At 45.2% G+C, this 25,319-nt stretch overlaps 2 protein-coding genes across 2 annotated transcripts in view; both read left to right on the top strand.

Annotated features, from left to right (window-relative positions):
* Positions 1-4,597, top strand: part of PMS2 (PMS1 homolog 2, mismatch repair system component) — a 29,463-nt gene extending 24,866 nt beyond the window's left edge. The window contains exons 13-15 of the mRNA XM_075010253.1: positions 1,687-1,787; positions 2,938-3,107; positions 3,465-4,597. Of these exons, the coding sequence (XP_074866354.1) occupies positions 1,687-1,787; positions 2,938-3,107; positions 3,465-3,608 (415 nt within the window). The 3' untranslated portion in view covers positions 3,609-4,597. The remainder of the gene's footprint in view (positions 1-1,686; positions 1,788-2,937; positions 3,108-3,464) is intronic.
* A 743-nt stretch (positions 4,598-5,340) lies between these two features.
* RSPH10B (radial spoke head 10 homolog B) overlaps positions 5,341-25,319 on the top strand; it is a 61,548-nt gene continuing 41,569 nt past the window's right edge. The window contains exons 1-9 of the mRNA XM_075011270.1: positions 5,341-5,471; positions 8,017-8,365; positions 9,280-9,355; positions 9,927-9,995; positions 12,271-12,444; positions 20,854-20,939; positions 22,484-22,604; positions 23,310-23,486; positions 24,301-24,442. Of these exons, the coding sequence (XP_074867371.1) occupies positions 8,112-8,365; positions 9,280-9,355; positions 9,927-9,995; positions 12,271-12,444; positions 20,854-20,939; positions 22,484-22,604; positions 23,310-23,486; positions 24,301-24,442 (1,099 nt within the window). The 5' untranslated portion in view covers positions 5,341-5,471; positions 8,017-8,111. The remainder of the gene's footprint in view (positions 5,472-8,016; positions 8,366-9,279; positions 9,356-9,926; positions 9,996-12,270; positions 12,445-20,853; positions 20,940-22,483; positions 22,605-23,309; positions 23,487-24,300; positions 24,443-25,319) is intronic.

Consider the following 25,319-nt stretch of genomic DNA (forward strand, 5'->3'; position numbering starts at 1 on the left):
CCTGGCTCCAGCAAGTGGAGAGGAGCTGGCGAGCAGGTGGCAGCCTGGCTGGTGGATCCCCTTGGCTGGTGGTCAGTTTCCTGGCTGCCACAAGCGGTGGGGAGCCAGGCATGGCTTGTCCCTGGCTTCCCCCAGCTTGGGGGAAGCCAAGGAGAAGCCCCAGTGATGCAGATGTCTGTCCACCGGGCTTCCCCCAGCTGAGGGAGCCATGTGGGCAGACAGGCACAAAGCTGTTTGGAGATACAATTAATTCGCAATAATGCAAGTTAAGTGCAACTTGAAATCGTGCATTTAGGGGTTTTACTGTACAGGGGTCATCTGCAGAACCCAGAGAGATCGATTTTGCTGCATCTTCACCAGATGTGCAAAATTGAACTCCAGAAGATCGACCACCAATATGTCAATCTTCCGGTAAGTATAGACAAGCCTTCAGAGAGGAGAAGGTGAACTAAATGCAGGTATTGTGCTTCTTTAGTTCTTCTAGGCTACGTCTACACTAGCCAAAAACTTCAAAACGGCCATGCAAATGGCCATTTCGAAGTTTACTAATGAAGCGTTGAAATACATATTCAGCACCTCATTAGCATGCGGGTGGCCGCAGCACTTCAAAATTGACGCAGCTCGTCCAAACTGGGCTCCTTTTCAAAAGGACCCCGGCTACTTCAAAGTCCCCTTATTCCTATCTGCTCATAGGAATAAGGGGACTTTGAAGTAGGCGGGGTCCTTTCGAAAAGGAGCCCTGTCTGGACGAGCCGCGCAACAGTGAGCTGCGTCAATTTCGAAGTGCCGCAGCCGCCCACATGCTAATGAGGTGCTGAATATGTATTTCAGTGCTTCATTAGTAAACTTCGAAACGGCCATGCAAATGGCCATTTCAAAGTTTTTGGCTAGTGTAGACATGGCCCTAAAATTTTAAAGTCTCCTGACCTAGGCTTTATAACTATTGTCATGGGAAGGCAGCTGCAGAACTAAATTGCTGGTGAATTTCACCCTTTGTCTCTCGATATTAGAATTTTGGAATTTAATAAGCTTAATGCAATGTTTCACAGGAATTTTAACAATCATACTCAGCACCTTACATATTCAAAATGCATTATCAACATTACTCCTACAACACTCAAGATAAGTAAGGCTGACTCTTTGGCTGTGTCTACACAGCAAAGTTATTTTTAAATAACTGTTGTTATTTTGAGATAAATAACTTTGGCAGCATCCAAACGACACACACACACTATTTTGAAATAAATTTGAAATAGTGGGTGCATTATTCTGAGTCCAGTAAACCTCATTCCACAAGGAATAATGTGTATTTTGAAATCACTATTTTGAAATAGGCGCTTTAAGACACAATAGTGCTATTTCACAATGAGGTATAATGGGCTTCAGTGGCACTATTTCAGCATAGCGCTATGGACCCGGAAATGGTATTTTGAAATAGTTGGGTGGTATTTCAAAATGCATTTTGTGTGTCAATGGATTATTTGGAAATATCGTCGGAATAGCATTGCCATGTAGATGTAGCCTTAGAAAAACTGAACATAAGCCTGGGTAAAACCCATAGACCTTTTTGGGGGCATGGTTAAGTGTCTAAGAGTCTGAGCCAGGATTTAATTGTTTTTAATTATGTTGTCATATCACACAATTTTGTAATTTGGCTTAAAATATTTAATTTTTCTTCCCTTGTAGGCCGCAAAATCTTAATTTAACTGCTGTAAACGAAACAATATTGATTGAAAACCTGGAGATATTTAGAAAAAATGGGTTTGATTTTATTATAGATGGAGATGGTAAGTTTGGATCCAAAGTCACTGGAACTAGAAAAGTTTACAGTTTTCCACTTTTCCCTCTGTAAACATGATTACATTAATAGCAGTTGTCAGGAAAGCTCTGTGGGAATATAAAATTGGTATCTTCTTCTGCATCTGCAAAAATGAGCCACAGATATGTGTATCCACATCTGCACATGCAGATACTTTTGGATATCCCCAGATTTCCAGTGGTCCAGATGTCAGTAGTATTGTAAAATAAAGCTCTGAAATATTGACTTGTCATACTCAATGCATATTGTTTTTCTATTGTGGTCCTTGAAAATATTCAGTGGAACATTTATACCTATTTGTTATTCAAGAAATGGGATTAGTAAATGGTTACTGTGGATTCCTAGTTATTTTTCTTATCATGTGGTAGTGACCAAAAATATCAATTGCAGTTCTTAAAAGTATTAAGTTTTTATTCTTCTTGCATTGCATTAGTAAAATACTTGTTGGAATAAAAGGGTTACAAATAGGCAAACAAATAATTTGATAGTTAAATGAGGGAACTAACTGTTGGGATTATTGTATTCTCTTTTTGGCACTCTTACTAAGTTGCTCTATAGTCTTGTACAAATCACTTAACAGCTAAGTGCATTTATTTAATCTGTAAAATGAGGAGAATACTTGTTTGTCTCAGAGTCTCAGTGCAAAAAGCACTATTTAAGTGTAAAATAATGTGTGCCATAGAGGGAAATGACTGTTAATTCCTTGTGGCAGTTTTCAAGTACATACAGCCATGCTATGGACCACTGTGTGTTTTTAAATTTCAGAAATCTTCAAGGGTAGGTCTTTTTGGTTTTGCCTAAAATAGCAGTGACAATTATCAAAATTTTACAGAAAAATCTATTTTTAGTTACACTTCAAAAATAACTTCAGAAAGTCAGATCTTGCAAGCTTTCCCTTGATTTTTCTTTTTAAATATTAGAATTTTTGTAAAGCTAGAAATCTCTCAAAAGACTTGTAATTAAATTTTAGTACTCATTTAAGAATCATTATGGATTGAGTTATGGAAGCAGTATTTGTAAATTTTTACTTATTTGTCAAGCATTTAACAAAATGAAATGTTCACTTGTATTGATTAACTGTTTACTAGATATTTTGCTTTTTTAAAAAAATCTTCCAGCTCCTGTAACTGAAAGGGTTAAGTTGATTTCCTTGCCAACAAGCAAAAACTGGACTTTTGGTCCACAGGACATAGAGGAGTTGATCTTCATGTTAAGTGATTGCCCAGGAGTCATGTGTAGACCCTCCAGAGTCAGGCAGATGTTTGCTTCTCGTGCTTGTAGAAAATCTGTAAGTGCTGCATTTGATGTATCATTACTAGTAAATACTATACATTTAAGTGGATTGTATGTTGCTAGTGGATGTTGGCACTTAACATCATTGGTCTTATCCTGCTGTTTTGTTCCCCGTGTAAATCAAGAATAATTTCACTAAAGTGTCTAATTATGTCAGTTTTAAATTCATACAGGAAAGGGCAGAATTCAGTCCTTTGTATGTGGCCTTAAATTAGGTGGTGTTTGTTCTCTGGGTCTCTTCAATGCTTTGCACAGTATCTTGTCCACTATTGTAATTGGAGATGTACAGTTTTTGTGTAACAATTCATCATGAAGGAGAAAGAAAATATTGTTGTTTGGTTTTTGTTCACAGGTGATGATTGGAACTGCACTTAATGTAAATGAGATGAAGAAACTGATCACTCACATGGGTGAGATTGAGCATCCTTGGAATTGTCCCCATGGAAGACCAACCATGAGACATATAGCCAATTTGGATATGGTGTCTCAAGAATAGCAGACTCTTGTGTATATTTTTAGCATTTTTTTACTTTCATTTCACTGGTAATGTTATTAATCTAATTATTTTTCAATTGCTCATTTTATCATAAAACTTTTTTTTATTTTGTCAAAGAAGTGACAGTTTTAGCCACGATTTTGTAAATTTAAAAATTACCTTAACACAGGCATCCTGTGATCTTTCTTCATTACTCCTATCAAGTATAAAGACATACCAGAATTTACTTGTAAATACATTCCTTTTGTCATAGCTGGCCTTTTATGGTTTTTTTGGTAGTTTTAAGATATTTAAAAATAATATTTTATATGGAAATTCAGGATTCTAGGTGCACATTCTTTATAGAGAATGTAATATGGTCGGACTTCACATAAAATATAAATTGCAAAGCTTGTATTACAACTATAAGGCAGACAACTTTTGTAGGATATGTTGCTTTTGTGCAATATTTCAAATAAATCATATTTGATGTATAAGTGAAACTATTAAATCATATTTTTTCACTATTAATTGCAATTCCATGTCAAGATTTTTCTGACATTTAATATTTAGCATTAAGAAACATTAAACACTGGTGTTAAAGAGAGGGTAGAATAGAATTGTGTACCTATGGTATCAGCCGTTGCCTCTTAAGTAGCATCTTCCTGAGTCTTACTCCATAAACCTGTTTTCAAGAAAAGATGCCTTTTCTAAGAATGAAAAGCAACAGCCTAATCCACCACCCATGGTAAGGAATAAAGAAAATGATTCTAAAATTAGGAGCTTCTTTCACTTGTTATATTTCAGTTATTATATTGGTTACTTTGGAGTCAGGAGGCCAAATCTTGGACTTAAGGAAAGTCAGTGGCAAAACTCTAAGGTTAGTGAGACCAAGAGTTGACCTGGAAAAGTGGGTTACACCAGGATAACAGGACAAAGATATCTGGACTGTTTTTAAAGAGGATGTTTTCAACTTTATTTCTGTTGTTGCTTAATGGATAATGTGAGAATACAAGATAAAAGATGTGCATTCTCTTTCTGGCTTTGTTATTGAATTGTGTGAAGTTTGGCAAAAACGTATTTAAATCTACCACTGTTCACTAGTTTCCCTGTATATGATGTGGACTTGATGCTGCAGCAGGAATAACAATTCTGAGCTTATCAAAGTAAGCCCTGAATAGTCCCTAAGTATTATTTCCTCCCCTTGAAATGTAACAACCATCCAAACGTGTTCCAAAAGGCAGGCTGAGGCTGGAGCCAGCTTCTGCTGCTGTAGAATCTCAGATCTCGTGCACTGCAGTAGTCATCTAAAGCCCTCGTGCTGATGCAAAGAAACGGAAAGGATACGTAGGAGTGGGAATAGGACCAGTCGGGGAAAAAAAGAAAAGAAAAAAAACCTCCCGTGGCGCCTGCCTGGCGTCAGCTGCGCTGCAGTCCGGGATTGGGGGGAGCGGGGAAACGCCCCAACGTCTTTCCTGGAGCTACTTTCAGCCTTGCGCTGCAGCGTTGCTAGCCCAGGGGGGAGCCGGACGGGGGAACTGGCTGTGCCGCATGGCCTGCTGCGGCGCGGCGGCCGCAGTAACCAGCCTGGGGCAGGAGCTATATTGTCCTGGGAGTGGGGAATGAGCGGCGGTCCCTTTAAGAAAACGAGTGCTCGGCTTTCCGCCTGCAGGCGGTTACTATGGCGATAAGAGCCAGGCGCAGGACGCTTTGGCCGCCGAACCCGAAGCCGCTTGTCGTCGGCCACCCTCTGCTTTGCACTGGGGAGCCCCTGGGCGGCGGCGGAGGGGCGCTGATCGGGGCCCCGGCTTCCCGCTGGGTGGGGAGACCTCGGCGCAGGTGTTACTAGGCGTGGAGCGGAACAGCAGCTCGGTCTTGCAGGAGGTTTGTCCTTTTGTTCAGTCCGTTAACTAGTCCCGCTGTACGCCACTTTGTTTTAATCCCGCCGTGACCAGCGTGTGTATCTATTCGCCTCTAACCCGTTCCTAGCTAACATGGCAGGTACCAGGAGTGGGGAGATTGTGCCATGGAGATTTAATCGCAGAACACCAGGAGTCGTGATATGAGGCACCCTAATTCTGTGAAAACAAAAAAGCAGACAAGTAGCACTTTAAAGACTAACAAAATAATGTATTAGGTGAGTCCTCGTGGGACAGACCCACCTCCCCAGACCACAGCCACACCAGAACAGACTCAATATTTAAGGCACAGAGAACCAAAAACAGTAATCAAGGTGGACAGATCGGGAAAAAAAAATGATCAAGGTGAGCAAATCAGAAAGTAGAGGGAGCAAAAGGGGAGGGAGTCCAGAATTAGATTAAGCCAAGTATGCAAACGAGCCCCTGTAGTGACCCAGAAAATTCCAGTCAGTTCAAGCCACGTGTTAATGTGTCAAATTTGAATATGAAAGAGAGTTCAGCAGCCTCTTTCATATTCATATTCAAATTTGACACATTAACACGTGGTTTGAACTGAGATGGAATTTTCTGGGTCACTATAGGGGCTGGTTTGCATACTTGGCTTAATCTAATTCATGACTTCCCCCACCCCCCTTCTGCCCCCTACTCTATGATTTGCTCACCTTGATAGTTTTTTTTTCTAATTTGTCCACCTTGATTACCGTTTTTGGTTCTCTGTGCCTTAAATATTGAGTCTGTTCTGGTATGGCTATGGTCTGAAGAAGTGGGTCCATCCCATGAAAGCTCACCTAATAAATTATTTTGTTAGTATTTAAAGTGCTACTTGACTGCTTTTTTGTTTAGATAGTATATAGACTAGCACAGCTTTCTCTCTGTTACGAACTCTATGAACTTTGTGTAATCACTTGGAGTCACAAATATGTAGCATTAGGCTCATGCATCTGATGAAGTGGGTCTTTGTCCATGAAAGCTCGTGCTCCAAACCATGTGTTAGTCTGTAAGGTGCCACAGGACTTCTTGTTGTTTGTGAACATACAGACTAACATAGCTACCTCTTTGATATTTAACGTTAGACTGGTTTGCATAAATTGTCATTTTGTGTTCTAGACCAACAGTTCTCAACCGGAGGTATGTGTACCTCCAGGGGGTACACAGAGGGTATATTAACTCAGTGTTTCTCAACCTTTCTTATGAATAAAAAACTGGACTTATTTTATATCCATTTAATGTTTTTATTTATCCTTTTTGCACAGACATAAGTACGATGGCAAGTCTACTGCCTATAGGCAATTTCTTCTACCCAACCAATTATGATTAAGTTGTTTAAACAAATGTATTGCAATGGTAGGAAAAAAATTTGTGTGTTTGGAAATTGTAGGTACTGGGTTAATATTTTTTGAAAAAAGGGGTACTTTATAAAAAAATAAAGATGAGAAACATTGTGTAGACGTCAGGTGAATTTGTAACTTGCTATTTCCTCAAAGAGTGTTAGTGGAATCTAGTGTATTCTGGCTACCCCTCATTTATCTAGGACAGTGGCTTGCAAGTGGTACAGGCTATTATACATCTGACAGGAATCTGGTTTGTCTCACGTACTCCCAATTTACACCTCTCTTAAAAACTGCTTGCTTACACAATTAGATATAAATAAAGAAAAGTATCACCGCACACTGTTACTGAAAAATTGCTTTGTTTTTTGCTTTTACCATGTAATTATGAAATAAATCAATTATAATATAAATATTGCCCTGAGATTTCAGCATATAGGCTATGACTACGCTTCAGTGATCTGTCAACAGAAGTTACTGTTGGAAGATATGTTCTGACAAAACTTCAACAGATTGTGGCCACACACAAAAGCGGATTGTTCTGTTGACTGCCTGGCCACTGTCTTGACAAAACAGCCACACGGAAGCACAGCAGACACGGCTGCACAGTGACCTGAAAGCCTGTCTGTTGGCAGAGGGCCCCCAAGAGCATCCACATGGCTTTTTGTGGACAGGTTCTGTCGAGAAAGGCATTCTGCCACTTGGGGAGAGGCAGAAGGCTGTCAACAAAAGTGCTGAGTCTTGTCAACAGTATGTCAACAGAACACGTTTTTAGTGTGGATGCTCAGCAAGTTTTGTTGACAAAACTGGGGTTTTGTGTCCAAGCTCTCTAATGTAGATGTAGTTATAGTGTATAGGGCAGTATAAACAAGTCATAATCTATGAAATACGAGTTTGTAATGACTTTGCTAGGGCTTTTTATGTAGCCTATTGTAAAATTAGGCAAAGATCTAGATGAGTGAATGTATTCTCTGGAAGACCTCTGTATATTCCTGTGGTACATGTGCCACTGGTTGAGAACCACTCCCTTAGAAGTTCATGAAACACGTAGCACTTTTTGGTACTTTTAGAGGATTGTTGCAATTACCTTATAGCAATAAAACTTTAAAAATACAGTTTTTGAGGATGAGGAGGGGAGAGAAAACAGATTTTTATGTTTGCTTTTGATCTTTTCTTTTTCAGTTAAATTAGTTCATATTTTGAAAAGTAAACCTCTGTCATAAAAAATAGCAAAAAGAAAGCTGATCAGAAAGTAGCTTTGAGGCAATTCAGTGACAATGGCTAAAGATAAGAAGAAAGATGGCAAAAAAACAGAAAAGTTGGCACCTCCACCATCTCCTGCACCTGAGACTTCACTTGAAGGTAGTTTTTCCAAGCTGTCCTGTGTCCAGACATCACTGAATCAAATGGAGGAAGCACAAGCAAGCTCTTTAGAATGCCAGGAAGAATCAAAAGAGGTGGAAGAACCTCTGATCAAAGAAGCAGCTCAGTATTATGAGGAACCTATTCTCACTCAACTTATTGTAGAAAAGTATGTTAAAAACACATCAGCTTAGTTAAAAACACATCTATTAGATCAGGATTTAGTTTTTAAGTTCCTGTGGTATGCTTGGTATTGTACAAAACCAAGTCTGCAATCTATAAGGCAGATAGACATCAAGCATCAATGAACTGCAAGACAGCGGGTATCGGTAACTTGAGTGTATGTGCACGCACAGTCATCTGCTTTATTTAAGACCCACTGTGTTGTAAAATACTAGCAAACTGGCTGTGCAAGGGATGTTGGCATAAGTTACTGAAAAGGGTGCCAGTGAGGCTGCGTCCTCATGACTAGAGTTCAGGTGGCCTTAATACCCCCCCATGATAGCAGTGGATGGAGGGATGTACCACAGCCCTGTATCCTGGTCCAGAGTCTTGCCTTCTCATCTCATTTGCTCTTTACAGGTACTAGCATAAAGCCTCATCCCTTTGGCTTTATTTGGGTAATGAATTCCACTGTTAAGTGTGGATGCAGTTGTCCACATAAAGGCTGTGTCTACACTAGCCCCAAACTTCGAAATGGCCACGCAAGTGGCCATTTTGAAGTTTACTAATGAAGTGCTGAAATGCATATTCAGTGTTTCATTAGCATGCGGGCGGCTGCGGCACTTCGAAATTGACGCGCCTCGCCGCTGCACGGCTCGTCCAGACGGGGCTCCTTTTCGAAAGGACCCTCCCTACTTCGAGGTCCCCTTATTCCCATCAGCTCATGCTCATTTGGGCTTGGAAGGGGAGCATGCCTGATGTTCTACCCCAAAACAAGTTACAGTGTATGCTTTCACCCCACTTCTTCCAGAATGGGTGCTAAGGGAGGATAACAATGAAATTTGACTTTTGTCAGAAAGTAACAGTCAATATTTTTTAATGTCATTGTTTATGGTTTACATTCATATATTTTCTTTGTAGCTATGAAGGAGAAAAAGTCCATGGATTATATGAAGGAGAAGGTGTAGCCTATTTTCAGGGAGGAAGTATATACAGAGTGAGTAGATCAGCATTCTGTTTACCGATACATTTTTGGCAAGGCACTGAAGAGTACAACTTCATGGCTTGTGGCAGCAAGGCTCCGAGCTAAGGTCAACAGAACTGGGCTCATGGGGCTTGTTCTACAGTGCTAAAAATAGCTGCATAGACATTGCAGTTCAGGCTCTGAGGCCTAGTGAGGGGTTTTTGCATGGGCTTCTATGCCTAAGGGCCAGCCTGAGCTATAAGATCTATGCAGCAGTTTTTAATGTGGTAGCACAAATCTGAGTCTTTTGACCCGGAATTAGGGGCTTGGTGTTGCTTACGGTGTAAATGTACCCAAATGTAATGGAACAAATCCATCCCTTGGAAATGGAGATGCTACTAATTCAGTGGAACCGGCACAGCTAAATTTATGTATGTTGAATAGTGGATTCTGTAGTTTCTAAGGGCTGTTTGATACTCAAAATGTTCTTCTTTTGGTGCTGATAGTTAGGGGCAGGGGTAGGCTGCTTTTCCTCAAACTACCAGTAGCTATAGATCTGAGTTATGATAAAGGAATAAAAACAATATCGTGTATTGTTTTGAAGGGCATGTTTTCCGAAGGACTTATGCATGGACATGGGACTTACATATGGGCTGATGGAGTGATGTATGAGGTAAAGTGAAATGTAAATAATTTTAAAGGATCATTATGGATTATTACAATCTGTACATGCATGTTTTAAGAAAGCATGTAGTTTAGATGACTGCAGGTGGCAATAGCAAATTTATTGTAGCAGCCGTATATTAAATATAAAGAACACACCAAAATGTAACTAGAGTTGGTTTCTCTTTTGTGCACCGTGAACAGGAACCTTTCCCAACTTGCTCTACAAACACAGTGCATGCACGGTAAAGTCCAGCATGCCTCCTTCTGGCATTTTGGCTTTTTACAGAAAAAAACAGATGAATACTAAACTAACATACTGTGCAGTTGATGGATCATACTGTGCATTTCAGATCTTCTCCTTGGACTTCACTGCTCCTAGAGCTCCTCCTTCAGGACAGCTCAGCCCACACCCGAGATCCGTGGTTCCCAAACTTTTTGGCATCACACCCCCCTTTTGATTTTTGAGAAACCCTCATGCCCCCCACCTCTTTTTTACCATCATCCAAGCCCCCTTTTAACAAAAGATTCAATTTGTAATTTAAAACAAACACACAAACTTGATATAAAATGTTATTTAAAATTAAAAATAAGCACACATAGTTTTTCTCGGTCCCTTGTGGGTGCCTAGTGCAGCCCCAGCTGGCCAATTGCCTGAGCCCCGTGCCAGCCACCCGCCTGAGACCTGCACTGCCAGAGCCACCTGCCCATGTGCCAGCCGCCCAAGCCTTACACTGCTGGGGCCAGCTGGCTGCCTTCCGGCCCAAGCCGCCCCATGCTGCCAAGGCCAGCCGCTCACCTGCCAGCTCTAGCCACCTAAGCCTTGTAAGCCACCTGCCTGAGCCCCTCCCCTCCCACAAAGCCAGGCACCACTATCCTCCCGCTCTTACCCCATCCCCAGCCCCCCCATCTAACCCCAAACTTCTTCTCCTCCCCCTCCCGCTCCAACCCACATTCAGTCACCTTTGCAGGAGGTAGTTAGCTCCACATGCATCTTCGCCAGCTGCCTGGTTCTTATAGCAGCTGCGCAAGGTCATTCATGTCAAATGGCAGGGGCTAAGAGCCAGAAGCAAACGCTGTCTCTTTCTTTGCGTGGGAAGGACTCGGTCACCTCACACCCCACCCCTAGGATTTCTTCACGCCCCCCAGTTTGGGAAACCATGCCCTAGATCAGTGTTTTCCCAAACGGTGTTCTGTGGAACCCAGGGGTTCCACAAAGTGAAAATAAGGGTTCTGCGAGAAAATTTCATTGCTGCTCCAGATCTGCAGGAAGTTCTTTAAGGAGTCATTAGTGGCTCTAGACCCTGCCACTGCTGACTTCTCTGCAGCTCCCTGCCCTGCCACTGTTGAAACAGAACTAAATTTAATTCGTTTAATGGCCAGCAGGGCGGCAGGAGGGATCCAATCATTAAACCAATTAAATTAAGTTCCACAGTTTCAGCAGTGGTAGAGAGCCGCAGAGAGCCCCTTACTCGGCCTGCTGCTCATCCCTCTAAGCTGCATGGCTATCACACATGAAACAGCTGTGGCCTCCACTCCCTGGCCATGGAAGCTCCATGCTGAGCTGGTTCTGCCTCTCACTGGCCCCAGCACAGGGCTGGATTCAGAGAGGGGCTTTGGGGCTGCAGTCCCAGTCTGCAGGGGCTCTGAGCTGTAGCTTGTACAGCCCCTGTGTTCTGGGTCAGATTTTCTGTGAGTGGAGGGAGGCATCCTGATACACTGTCCCCAACGAGGAGAGCCCCACTACCCAAGCAGCCACACCCCTCTGGTTGATGTGGCTCAGCTCTCTCCCCACCAGCCTCCACACCACACCACACCACTGCCTCCACACCAGCCTTACTTCTGTTGGGTGCGCGTGGCAGCCTGGTATAGGCTTTTCAGCCAGCACCATGGATGGATTAGTTGCAGGGGGGTGTTTTGGGGCCAAGGCGGGTTACTCCTGGGGATGAGTGAGCAGGTTTGAGGCTGGGAGGAGTTAAGCCTGGGGATAAGGGAGCAGCTTTGCAGGATGGTAGGTAAAGCTTGGGGATGCAGGGCAGATTTGGGGGCTGAGGCAGATAAAGCCTGGAGATGGGGGTGGGTTTGGTGGCTAAGCAGGGTGGAGCCTGGGAATGGGGTTCCACAAAATTCTTTCAAGTTTAAGAGGGTGCTGTGGCAAAATAAAATTGGGAAACATTGCCCTAGATGCTCTCTCCTGCATACGTTCACTCCCATCTACCTTAATCTAGGAGGAGTAAGGAGTCATGTGCGTTAGTGAGTAATCAATTTATAATTTAATTTCGTAGGGGAATTTTGTTAAGAATGTGCAGATGTATAATGGCAGTTACAGATGGCCTGATGGCAGCACATATGAAGGAGAAGTGAAGAATGGAATCAGGCATGGCTTTGGCATGTTCAAGTTTGGCAGCCATCCAGTTTCATACATTGGCCAATGGTGTGAAGGGAAAAGACATGGAAAGGTAAATAAGAGAACGCTGATGAAAGTATCATCTGGACCAGGGACATCTGGGATGAAAGTTAAGTTACTGAGGGCTAGCACAGGGCTTCTGCATCACTTACTTAAATCCTACTTAAGCCTGACAAGGGAGAAGTAAGTGAGTCTTAACAAGTATATAAGTCTTGAATTACCCTAATAAAGTATCTCTATAGCATATGTTAATTAAAATAAATGTTCCTGGTAGGGCAAGACCTTCTTTTGTATTAAAAATGAAAAACTGCATATCTATTACCTGTCCCTTTAGGAAGCTTTAATTAGATGGTGACCAACCTGGTCAAGAGGTGAAGAATCAAAAGTTGTGTCATGTGCAATGGCATTAATAATGGCAAGAAATATTTTGTGTAAAGAACAATTAGACAAATCCCATTCCCCAAATGCACTGAAGATAATAGCTTAAGCATGCTAGTAATAATTATGATAATTGCTAAGTCTTTTGTCTAACTCAAGTTAGCATGCTGCAGCAAGCTAATGATTTTATGTCCTCAACATCAGATACCTTAAAAATGGCCTTATTTTAAGTGGTGGGTTCTCCACACTTTCTGAAAATAAGGCTGCTTTCAGATGTTTCATGTTGGCCACCAATAAATTGAGGCACTGAAAACCACTGGTCATTTTTGAAAATTTAGGGGTTGTACATCATCTTTAAGGGGCGCTTGAATAGTTCAGGCTGTTCTTGCTGTTCCTGACAGGCCAGTCTGGATGCTCACTTCTGTATGGCTGTGGAGATTTTGCTCTATCATAATTAAGGCTACATTTAAGTCACAGTATTTTTAGTAAAAGTCAGGGACAGGTCAGAGGCAGAAAACAAAATCACAGCCTGTGTCCTGTCCTTGACTTGTACTATATTCTCCTACCTAAATCTCAGGGGAGGGAGGTGGTCGGGGAGCTAAAGTGCATGTATGGGGGAAGAGGGTGGTGGCACGTGGCCAAGGGTCCTGGCTGGTGCTGGGCCAGGGGATGTTGTTGAGGCTGACAGGTTCCCTACTCAGGTCCTCTCAGCTTCCTGGAAGCAGCAACATGCCCCTCCCTCATCTCCAAGCTCAGCACACTACCCCCGCCCTCCTGCCCTGCACCAGCTCTGTATTTCCTATTGGCCAGGAACTGCTTGAAATATGTAAAGCTCCATAAAGACTATATTTTATTATTTATTTATTATCCAATCTTCCAGAATGTTGTCTGTGTTTCTGATCAATCATAAGCAGTGGGAATCTTTGATTATTAAATGTGTTTCACAATCCTATGTAACATTTGTCATTTTGCCTTCTTTAAAGCACATCTCTATGGGTGCATCTACACTAGCCCCTTGTTTCGAAATTAATTTCGAAAGGGGGCCCAATTTCAAAAGAGGCTGCAGAGCCCAACAGCCTCTTTCGAAATTGTTTTCAGCGAAAAGGGGCACAAATTTCAAAACCGCTCTTCCCATCCAGGATCGGGAAGAGCAGCCCCTTTCAAAACCAAATTTTGAAATAGGGCATGTATAGACGCTCTGGGCCTGCAATTTTGAAATTACGGGTCTGCCATGGCGGCGGCTCCAGGGAGCGTGGAGACACACTAACAAGCCCCAGCAGGGCTCTGTGTTCCCTGGGACAACCCCTTTAAGCCGCATGGCCCTGGAAACCCCGTGCAGGAAGCTGAGAGCGTGCCCGGGGCCTGAGGAGCATGAGCTCTTCCTGTCACATGCTCCAGCAGCACAGACAAACACACCATACAGCTGATCAGCTGGATGGCGAGCCCCCCACGCTCTGCGGAGCAGGAGACCCCCTCCTCCCAGCCCGAGGGGTCACCTGAGGAGAGCCAGGGTCAGAAAAGGAGGAGCCCCTCCTGGACAGAGGCCAAGGTAAAAGACCTCCTTGGTCTCTGGGCGGAGGAGGAGGTGCTGCTCTATAGCACCAGTCATCCTTGCAACACAGATGCCTTCGAGCGGCTGTCGCTGGGACTGAGGAAGCAGGGACACCCCCAACACACGGCCGCCCAGGTCCAATCGAAGGTCAAGGAGCTGAGGCAGGCCTATAGCTGGGCCAGGGATGCCTGCAGGCAAGCAGGGACTGGGGTCGGCCTGAGGTGCCTGCATTACTGGGCATTAGAACAGCTCCTCGGCCTGAAGGACGTCCCTGAGACGTTGGCGGTGGTGGACACAAGCAGGCTCAACACTGACTGGGAGACGGACCCACGGGAACAGCCAGGATCCTCGAGCCAGACCATGCCAGTGGAGCCAGGGAGCGACTCGGAGGAGGGGGGACCACTCGTGATCGCCATCAGCTCCGGTACCTCCAGCCAGGCCCCCTTGAGGCCGGTGTCCCCGGACCTGTTCTCTGGAGCCCCAGGTAGGTAACGGGTGGATCAGGCAGCCTGGGGCAGGGACCTATCCCTGCCCCGTTCCAGACCCAGGCACGGCGCCATCCAGCACCTGTGCCCGTGGACAGCACCCCGGCCCTCCTGACCGGGAAGGGATATGGGGGCCATGCTGCAGCCAGTGATCACCCCACAGATGAGGTCCCAGCAGGCAAATGGGAGCCCCAAGGGCAGGTCGGCAGGGGAGGCACCACCTCGGGGGATGGTCCAGGGATGGTGGGGGTGGTGCGGGTGGAGCCCCTGGGCCTGGGCGACTGCACTGATGGGTGGCCTCTCTCCCTCTTCTGTCTCCACAGCATCATCCTCTGAGGGTCGGACCACACCCGCGCCACCATCCGACGGATCCAGGGAACCCTCCTCCCCGTCGCCTAGGCTGCCACCTGCCCAGCCCCAGAGGGCCCAACAGCAATGCTGTTACCACCCCCAGGAGGCAGCGGAGGCCCACGCTGCAGCGCACGCTGGGAGCAGACTGCCGTGCTCTGGGAGTGGCTGCAGATGGAGCAGGAGGACAGGGCCTGGCAGAGGGAAGTCTGGGGTGAGCAGCCACAGCCCTCCAACAGCTGGCCCCCCTGCCGGCCCCCCCTGCTGGCCCCGAACCCACTCCTGCTGCCCCCAAACTCACCGCCCTCATCCCACCCACCCTCACCTCATCCTCCCAGCTCACCCTGGGCCACTGGCTGATTTCCAGTGCGAGCCAGGGAGAGGATCTCCCCCCAACACCCCCCCCAACACCCCATCTGCCCCACCTCACCCAGCCCACCCCATTCCTTAGCCCCTGGCCGATCTTACCTCCCTGTCCTGCCAGCCCCCTCCCGGCCCCAACAGGGCCCCCCACACCTGTGGCCATGGGGGTATGCCCCCGCCTCATTGTATATAGTTCTCCCCCATTTCCCCCATTTAACTCCCATAGGAAGACCCCACACCATTTTTCCAGAGTTGTTTATTTACATGTATATAGATGGCCCCCAGTTATTAAACCTTTTTTGTGCACCCCAGTGTCCCTTGTGTGGGGGGGGGGCCGTGCTGCAGGGTGGGTGTGAGCCGGAGGGTACCTGGTGGAGGTCAGCATGGCTCCCACTTGAGGGCCTCCCAGAGGGCTTCCCGGACCCCAACCCCTTCTCGATGTGCCTGGCGGCATGGGGCCATGGGTGGCTACTCATAGCTGGGGCCAGTGTCTGCAGCCCACCCTGGCATGTAGCACTCATGCTTGCCCTCCACTATATTGTGCAGAGCACAACAGGCCGCGACCACCCTGGGGATGTTGGGCAGGCTGACGTCCAGCCATGCATTCAGGCATCAGAAATGCCCCTTGAGGTGTCTGAAGGCCCGCTCTACAGTGTTGCGAGTGTGGTTCAGGTGGTTGTTAAAAGTGTCCCGGCTGGCAGTGGTGTGCCCAGTGTAGGGGCGCATCAGCCACAGTTGCAACGGGTACCCCACATCGACCACTATACATAGTGGCATTGTTGTGTCCCCCACGGGGAGTTCCTGGACAGGGATGTAGGTGCCCTCCTCCATGCGCCGCCCGAGCTAGGAGTTGCGTAGTACTCAGGTGTCATGGGCTCACCCAGACCAGCCCACACAAATGTCACAGAACTGGCCCCAGGCATCAACAAGCGCTTGGAGCACCACCGAGTGGTATCCCTTGCAGTTTATGTAGCATCCCACACTGTGGTCCAGGGCGCAGATAGCCATGTGGGTGCCATCGAGTGCGCTGAAGCAGTTCAGGAAGCCAAGGGCTGCAAATTCCACCATGGCATCATCCAAGTCACTGAGGCTGACGGCCCTCCACAGGATGATGTGATTGATGGCCTGGACCACCTGTAGAAGGGGGGCACCAATGTGTGGGGCCTGCATATGAGGGGGCCCCCTCCCCCTTCCCCTGCAGGCCCCCCACCCGGGAGCCCCCCTGCCTCCTCCCCCTTTCTGGGGTGGGTGTGGGGCTCTGGTCTGGCTTACCTTCAGGAGGATGGCTCTGATTGTGGCCTTGCCCACCCAAAATTGGTGCTCCACTGAACGGTGGCTGTCCAGCGTAGCGAGCTTCCAGAGGCCGATACCCACACGCTTCTCGACTGGGAGTGTGGGCCTCATGCGGATTTCCACGTGCTGCAGGGCGGGTGTGAGCCATTGATACAGCTCCAGGAATGTCTACTTTGTCATCCTAAAGTTCTCGAGTCATCTTTGATCGTCTCACTGGCCCAGTACCAGCCTCTCCCACCAGTCCCCACTGCTGGGGTAGTTCCAGAGGTGCTGTGGGGGATGGGGGATGGGGAGCGGTGGTTGCCCCACTGCCAGGGCCTGCAGGACCCCAGGGCATCCGTCACATGCAGGATGGCAATCACCACCTGGGTCCCGGTGTGGGTGGGGTCATCGGCCTCGGGCAGCTGCTGTTGCTCCATTCTCCTCCCATTCTTGGAGCACAGTCCACACAGTGCTGTATACTGCTCTGCGGTGCTCTGTGTGTGCAGCGTGGGTGTGGTTGGGAGGGGCCCTTTAAGGTGGCTGCTGGCTGTGGGACATGGAAGGGCTTGTCAACCACGTGATCCTAAGTGTGGTGTTTCCAAGATGCTTATTTCGAAGGAGCCTGCGTTCCTGTGTGGATGCTTCCTTTCAAAGCATGGGGGGGTTCTTTCGAAATAGCCGATTGGTACAGCGATTCGCTTTATGTGTGTAGCCGTCCTATTTCGAAATCCCTTATTTAGATTTTGATTTTCGATGTTCCCCCTTTCAAAGTTTCTTTGTAGTATAGACACACCCTAACTGGGACAGAAAATTCTGGGGATACATTTGAGATCTATCATTAAAAGTGCCTTTTGCAGACACTGGAGAAGATCAGAAATGCTATAATGGAAGAAGACATGACACTGACAGAGCTGTCTAGAGGAAGAGAACGGAACTATTAGGGCAACATCCCAGTTGTGTCCTTTGCCTTTGGAAGGATGGTATTGCAGAGCTGGCTCTAGAAGTTAATGTGGAACTCTGGATGGGTCAGACTGCAGATCTATCTCAGACTGCTGATGTCAAAAGGGACCACATGGGTCATATCTTTTAGTAAAACATGCAACCTTGATTTAAAAAGTTGCCAGTGATGTAGAATCCACCTCAACCCTGATAAATTGTTCCAGTGGTTAATTACCTTCACAGTTAAAAATTAATGCCTGTCTCCAGGTTTAGTTAAATCACATCGGCTACGTCTACACGTGAAGCCTACATCGAAGTAGCCTATTTCGATGTGGCGACATCGAAATAGGCTATTTCAATGAATAACGTCTACACGTCCTCCAGGGCTGGCAACGTCGATGTTCAACATCGACGTTGCGCAGCACCACATCGAAATAGGCGCTGTGAGGGAACGTCTACACCCCACAGTAGCACACATCGAAATAAGGGTGCCAGGCACAGCTGCAGACAGGGTCACAGGGCGGACTCAACAGCCAGCCGCTCCCTTAAAGGGCCCCTCCCAGACACACTTGCACTAAACAGCACAAGATCCACAGAGCCGACAACGAGTTGCAGACCCTGTGCATGCAGCATGAATCCCCCGCTGCAGCAGCAGCAGCCAGAAGCCCTGGGCTAAAGGCTGCTGCACACGGTGACCATAGAGCCCCGCACGGGCTGGAGAGACAGCGTCTCTCAACCCCCCAGCTGATGGCTGCCATGGAGGACCCCACAATTTCGACGTTGCGGGACACGGATTGTCTACACGGTCCCTACTTCAACGTTGAACGTCGAAGTAGGGCGCTATTCCGATCCCCTCATGAGGTTAGCGACTTCGACGTCTCGCTGCCTAACGTCGAAGTTAACTTTGAAATAGCGCCCGACGCGTGTAGCCGCAACAGGTGCTATTTCGAAGTTAGTGCCGCTACTTCGAAGTAGCGTGCATGTGTAGACACAGCCATCAAGAGCAGATTCAGGATTGAGGCCAGAATGTGGAAGTCAAACTGCTTCAGTGGCACTGGTGAATGATCTCCTCCTGTCAATAGAGAGGACCAAGATCCATTCTCATCCTCTGAGGCCTTTCTGCAAGTCAGCAGACGGTGAGGTACTTCTGTCTGACCTGAGAGAGGTTGCAGCGGCCCACCCCTGGTAATGTGCTGATATGGTTTGAGCCCTACTGGGAGGACTCAAAGTGTATAGCGATAAGGAAACTGCTCCTTCACCACTTGTCTTCTCCCCTCTTGGGTCCCAGAAGGATAATTTCTCTCTCTCTAGTCCTTTTCAACATATACATGCAATCACTAGGGGAACTCAGGTGCAAGCAATATTTAGATAACATAGAGATCCACCTATTCTTCACCACATGCCACTACCACCAAGAAGGCTTGTGCTTGGTTGAATAAGATTAATGAAGAACAGCCAGCTAGACAAGACAGAAGTAATGCAGACTGGCAGAGGAAATCATTTTGGAGAGCCTGCAACCATGGTAGATACTCCTTTAGTTAAAGATACACACCCATAAAATCAATTTGGTCTGTAATCTAGGAATACTCTTGGATTCCTTACAGATGCGGCACTCTCACATAGAAACTTCTGTAACTAGTGCTTCTGTCATCTCCAGTTAGCTGGGAGACTCCATCTCATCCTGGCCTGATGACCTAACTTCAGTTATTCACACTTTCCTTGCTCCTCATCTGGATTACAGCAGAGTGATGAACCTGGGCTTGAAGTTTTCAGCACCTAGGAGACACCAGCTAGTGCAGAACTGCGCAGCATGTCTCCTCAACACAGGTCACTGCAAGCACATCAGACCTGTCCTCCACTTTCTATACTTGCTTCCCACAGAATTTTGAATCAAGTTCAAGTTCTTGGTCCTTATCTCCAGGATGCTCCATGGCCTGCACACAGGATATTTAAAAGAATGCCTAAAGATCTAGAATGCAGACCATGGTCTCTTCCGGCACAGGGGAACTCTTTGCAGTAAGAAGAGAGCTTGTGCATATGGGAGACAGCACTTCTTTGGTAGCTATGTAATGAACTTCCCTAGGAACTAAGGGTCATCACAAACATGGGCACCTTTTCATACTAAGCATATGGCGTGTTTCTTTGACCTTCCCTTCTGTAACATAAATCATATCCACGCGTGTTAAAACAACCCTACCAAAACACTAAACTACAAATGCTTTTCCTCATGAGGAGAGGATGAGAGAAGATACATGTGGTCAGGCCTGCCGATGCAGGGGACAAAGGGGCCAGGTGCTTCTGGGGTCCTTTGAAATGCCACGAAGCACTGTGCCACCACTCCAGGTGCAGCTCTGAGGGACCATGGGGAGCCCAGGGCTGACTGCCCTGAGCCCTGCCTCTTCCACAAGAGGCAGGGAGCCTGGTCCCCCTCCCACCTTGGCTGTTGCCCACAGCAGCTGTCAGTGCCACTGCACATGACCAATGTCATTCATGTCACTCGATGCATTGCTCAAAGCTGCTCACATGCTATGGTAATAAGAGCAGGATCAGAACTTATGTAGAATAGAAATGTTTTTACCAATCTGTTCTGAACACCTGGGATTGTCTGGTTATATTTGATTTTTAACACTTGAACACTTAGGTGCTTAGTCTCACTTAGCACATAGCTAATGTTGGTGAAAACAGCAAGATTTAATTTTTTAAAATTTTAGATTCTCAGTTGCTTTTAGCATAAATTGAATCTGTTTCTTTTTTTTCCTTTGTGACTTCTGAGGGAATGTTTGAATAACTGTGGTCAGTGGTATATTTGGCATATACAGGGGTGAAGACAACATTTTTATTGGGGGAGCTAGAATTAAAAAATAATGAAAGTATAGCTACGGAATATGGTTTTGGGCAGTTTTGTACCATAAATATATTTGTCCATTTTTAATAGAGAGAAAAACAAGCTTATTTCAAACTCAGCTTTTCCTTTCTTAATCCAATCCCTTATTTTTGAGGTGGGCTGAAGCCTCCACCTCAAGTTCCCACTTTTCTATGCCCCTTGTATATAACATTACCTTGAGAGCATTTATGAGAATATTTAAGTATTGGTTAATTAAACATCCTATTCTTTTTTCAGGGTACCATTTATTATAACTGTGAAGGTACTTCCTGGTATGATGGTGATTGGGTAAACAACATCAAAGAAGGCTGGGGAATAAGATGGTAGGTATAACAACACATTTGTTCGGCATTTCTTCATAATTAATTCACTTTTATTTAGCACGCACAATCTAATCCTTTGTTCCATGTACTACGCCAGATTCTCTAGTGCCTTGCAGTTTGTGTGGTTGTTCAGAGCTATACATATGGTGAAAATGCTGCTAACCGAGAATGGTAGAATTTTATGTTTATCTTGCTCTTCTTAGCACAGGCACAAATGATTGTATGAAATGTAAGAACATTGATGATGCAGACTTCTTATATGGTTTTAATTTTTACTTGGGTAAGACCTTTTCTTTTTCATCTGTACGAAGAAAACAGCTAAAGATAAACAATCAGAGACTGGCAGGAGTAAACTGTGAAACATCTCTTTAAAAGAATTCTTCTTGATTGCATGGGAACCATCCATCACAAACAAACGAGTTCGCCTGTCCTACGTGGTATTCCCGCTGGTGGCCCTCATGTTGGACAGGCACATATCTGAACTAAGCACTCTTACTTAGGACGCTCCCATATGGTTTTCTTTAAGGACAAGGTCAGGTTACGGTCCCACCCTGCCTTCTTGCCTGAAGTGGTGTCAAACTTCCATGCATCTCAGGATATTTTCCTGCTAGTATTTTACCCCAAGCATCAGGTAGAGAACAGGCACTGCACACTCTGGATGTTAGGAGGGCCTTAGCCTTTTATTTGGACAGAACAAAGCCTTTCCACAAGTGGCATCAGCTCTTCGTTGCCATTGCAGAACAGCTGAAGGGTCAGCCAGTTTTGGTACAGAGGATCTTGTCCTGGATTACAGCATATATTAGGGAATGCTATGGGCTGGCAGGGGTCCCAGCTCCTCCCTTCACAGCCCACTGTACCAGAGCACAGGCCTCCTCAGCTGCCTTTGTGGATGAGGTCCCAGTCCTGGACATCTGCAGGGCTGCCACATGGTCCTCTGTTCCCGCCTTTGCAAATCACTATGTGCTGACACATCAGGCCAGAGAGGATGCTGCCCTGGGTAGGGCTGTCCTCCACTTGGTGGAAGAGTAGAACTCCGATCTCACCTCCCAGGATTGGTGCTTTCGAGTCACCTACATGGAATGGACAAGAGCAAGAAGCACTCGAAGAAGAAAGGTTACTTACCTCATAACTGTTGTTCTTCGAGATATGTTGCTTATGTCCATTCCAAATCCAACCTGCCTCCCCTTCCTCGGAATAGTTCAGTGAAAAGGAACCAAAGGGGTGGAGAACCAGCAGGTGTATATATTGGCTACTATACAGGTGCCACTCCAGAGGGCTCCCCTGCTGGCCCAAAGGGGACTGTGAAGGGAAAACTTTCCAATGGCACGCACACTTTGCGCACACACACGCCTCCATGGAATGGACATGAGCAACACATCTCAAAGAAAAATAGTTACAGGGTAAATCACGGTTCTTTATAAATCAGCAAGATTTAAAGACCTACTTGCCAAATTTTACCCCCACATTTGAAAATCTCACCCAGTATTGTTTGTCTATAGGACAGTTGAGTGATTAACTTCCTCGTTTTATTTGGTTTCTTGTAGTTATAAATCTGGAAATATCTATGAGGGTCAATGGGCAAAAAATATGCGCCATGGGGAAGGAAGGATGAGGTGGCTGACAACTAATCAAGAGTACACTGGGCAGTGGGTAAATGGCATACAGGTACTTTACCACTGTAATTCAATACCTGACTTTTACACTGGTAAGATTAGATGCATGGATACACACAGGAGAAAAGAAGCTCAGCATGATTCTGCTATTTGTTATAACTAGCAAATGTCTACTTTTAAATCACCTTTTTTTATGGAAAGGTAATTTAATTTTACAAACCAACCAAAGGAAAATAGAAATCCTTCCCTTAATACAAATAAAATATTTCTAGCTGCAGGGTATTTAGAAAGAGGCTATAGAGTAAAAGCCTGAGGGTATGTGGAGAGGGCCTTATGCACGCCAGCACTGGACCCTGCCACTACCACAGTTCCCCCTTCATGCACTTCCCTAAAATTGCACCCAGCCATTCACGTCAGATAACACTCTTTCTTGAGGTCTGGTTTATTAAAACATCATAGTTAAAATAGTAACTTAATCAAAACAAATATCTCTGAGTCTACACTTCTTTAGGCTGAGTTCAACAGTTCTTTCCCAAGACTAGCTAGTGCTGTTTGATGTTTCCTCAGACATCTTCCCTGGGAGCCTTCTGCTTCTGCCTCGCCATCTGAGGCATATCATGCTCATTTAATTGAATTAGCAACTCTCACGCTAAAACAAAACAAAAAGTCTAGGTATTGACATTCTTTTTTATGAATTTAGATCTGCTCCAGTAATGGCTGTTCGGAAAGTTCTTGCAGTGGCTTGTCTGTTTTTCAGCATGGGTATGGTACCCACACCTGGTTTCTGAAGCGAATACCTGGGTCTCAATATCCTTTGAGGAATGAATATGTAGGGGATTTTGTAAATGGGGATCGTCATGGACATGGAAGGTTCTTTTATGCCAGCGGAGCAATGTATGATGGAGAATGGGTTTGCAATAAAAAACATGGCTTTGTAAGTATCAACAAATGATGAAAGAAGAGATAAAAATGGAGTTAGAGTCTCAGTCTGCTCTAAGTAATAAATCTCTAGCTTTCTATATGGAAAACCACTTTCATTTTGCTTAGTGTTTTGGAATGCACACATTGATATCCATGGCCACTGAAGTTAATAGGAGTCCTTCTCCTGACCTCACTGTGTACTGGATAACATCCAAAGGCAGGAGCCTGGCTTATATATGGTGAAATGTATTTTAATATAGAGCTTTTCAGTGCAATAGATGTGTCTGATGTTTTCATCCTCTTGGTGTGTAAGTGATCATTGCCTTCTGGCTGACGTCACTTTTAATGTCTGATGCACCTTTTCACAGGGCACTGCAAGCTGCCCTGCTACAGAGGTGAACTACAGGCAATGGTTTGTTTCCATCTCTAGCAATGGTTGTCACAAAGGAAAAAAAATCTGGGACAGACTGCTAAAATATTTTGAAAAGCCACAAACAATTTTAAGTGTAGTGAAAAAATCCTTATTCCTCATGTTTCAGACTCAATTTTTTAGCATTTTATATATAGCACAGCAGCAAATTTTCATTGGTTTATTCTAAAGTTCTTCACACAGGTGAAAAAGTGTCATTCTTCACTTTGCATTGTGTCACACATTGCAGTTTAAACCTAAGTTAGATCAAAAGGAAATACAAGTGTTTGTAAGCATGTTTCTTTTGAAATGATCTTTTACTAAATGTGCAGCTTTACAAAAAATGAAACAAAAGAGCCTCTTCTTCTCTCTCTCTCCGTCCCTCCCCACTTTCTTCCCACCCTTATTCTCTTCCCAGGGGAAATTTGTCTTCAAAAATGGGCGTATTTATGAAGGAGAGTTTATGAATGATCACATAGCAGAGTATCCAACTTCTCAAGTGAATGCAATGAATGCGCAGGATCTGAGTGGCATTCGCACCCAAAGTCCCCTTGGCACTGGTGAGCAATTTGATGTGAGGATGACGAAAGTAGATAATTTCTAACCAGATCATTCATATTTTATGAAATTTACACATTTATGGTGCGAGACTGTTCTGTATTCACCTGCAGCCATACACATTTGCCTATGAAGGTTTGGTGATTGATAGATAAATGAGCCATTTTAATATTTAATGCAAGGTTTCACAGGAAATTGCAATTTTAAATTGTAATATGTTCATAAAAGAATTTAACATAATAAAAGGCAAATGATTTTCTGCTAGTTTAGTTTCTTTATGTTCTTTTGCATCAGTGCAGACAATGGTGACAGGAAAAAGAAGCAAAGCTCTTGTGTTCTCATTCCTTCTATAAAATGCTAGTTGTCTGGCTGTTTAGTTAAGAAATAGAAAAGTCAAGTCTTGACTGTACTATGGGCACTGCAGCAGCACAGTTATGGCACTGTAGCTCCATAGTGTAAATGATTCCTACAGGGGATGGGGTTTTTCTGTTTCTGTAGGAAATCCAGTGTCAGTAGCATTCTTCCATTGACCTAGCCATAGCTACACTAGAGCTTAGTCTAGCTATGACACTCAAAGTTGTGAATTTTTCATGTGCACCAGAATTTTATGTGGAGACCAGGCCTAAGGCTCTCACTGTATTCTGGAGTTTGAAATGGCTAGACAGAGAATAATGTAACACACATATGTAAGACTGGGGACCAGGGGTATCCAGAGATCTGGCCAAACTGGGTAGAACAAAAGTCAGTGGCATGTGTGTGCAAAGGTGATTTAAAGCTTATCTTTGTGCAGTCTTGATTCGGCAGCAACGGTGTACAGATGGATGCCCTCAAATAAATTTTGTATTTTCTACATCTATGCCTGTATTTGTTCAGTGATAC

This window comes from Carettochelys insculpta, chromosome 16 (genome assembly GCF_033958435.1).
Source record: "Carettochelys insculpta isolate YL-2023 chromosome 16, ASM3395843v1, whole genome shotgun sequence".
In the NCBI taxonomy this organism is placed as follows: Eukaryota; Metazoa; Chordata; order Testudines; family Carettochelyidae; genus Carettochelys; species Carettochelys insculpta.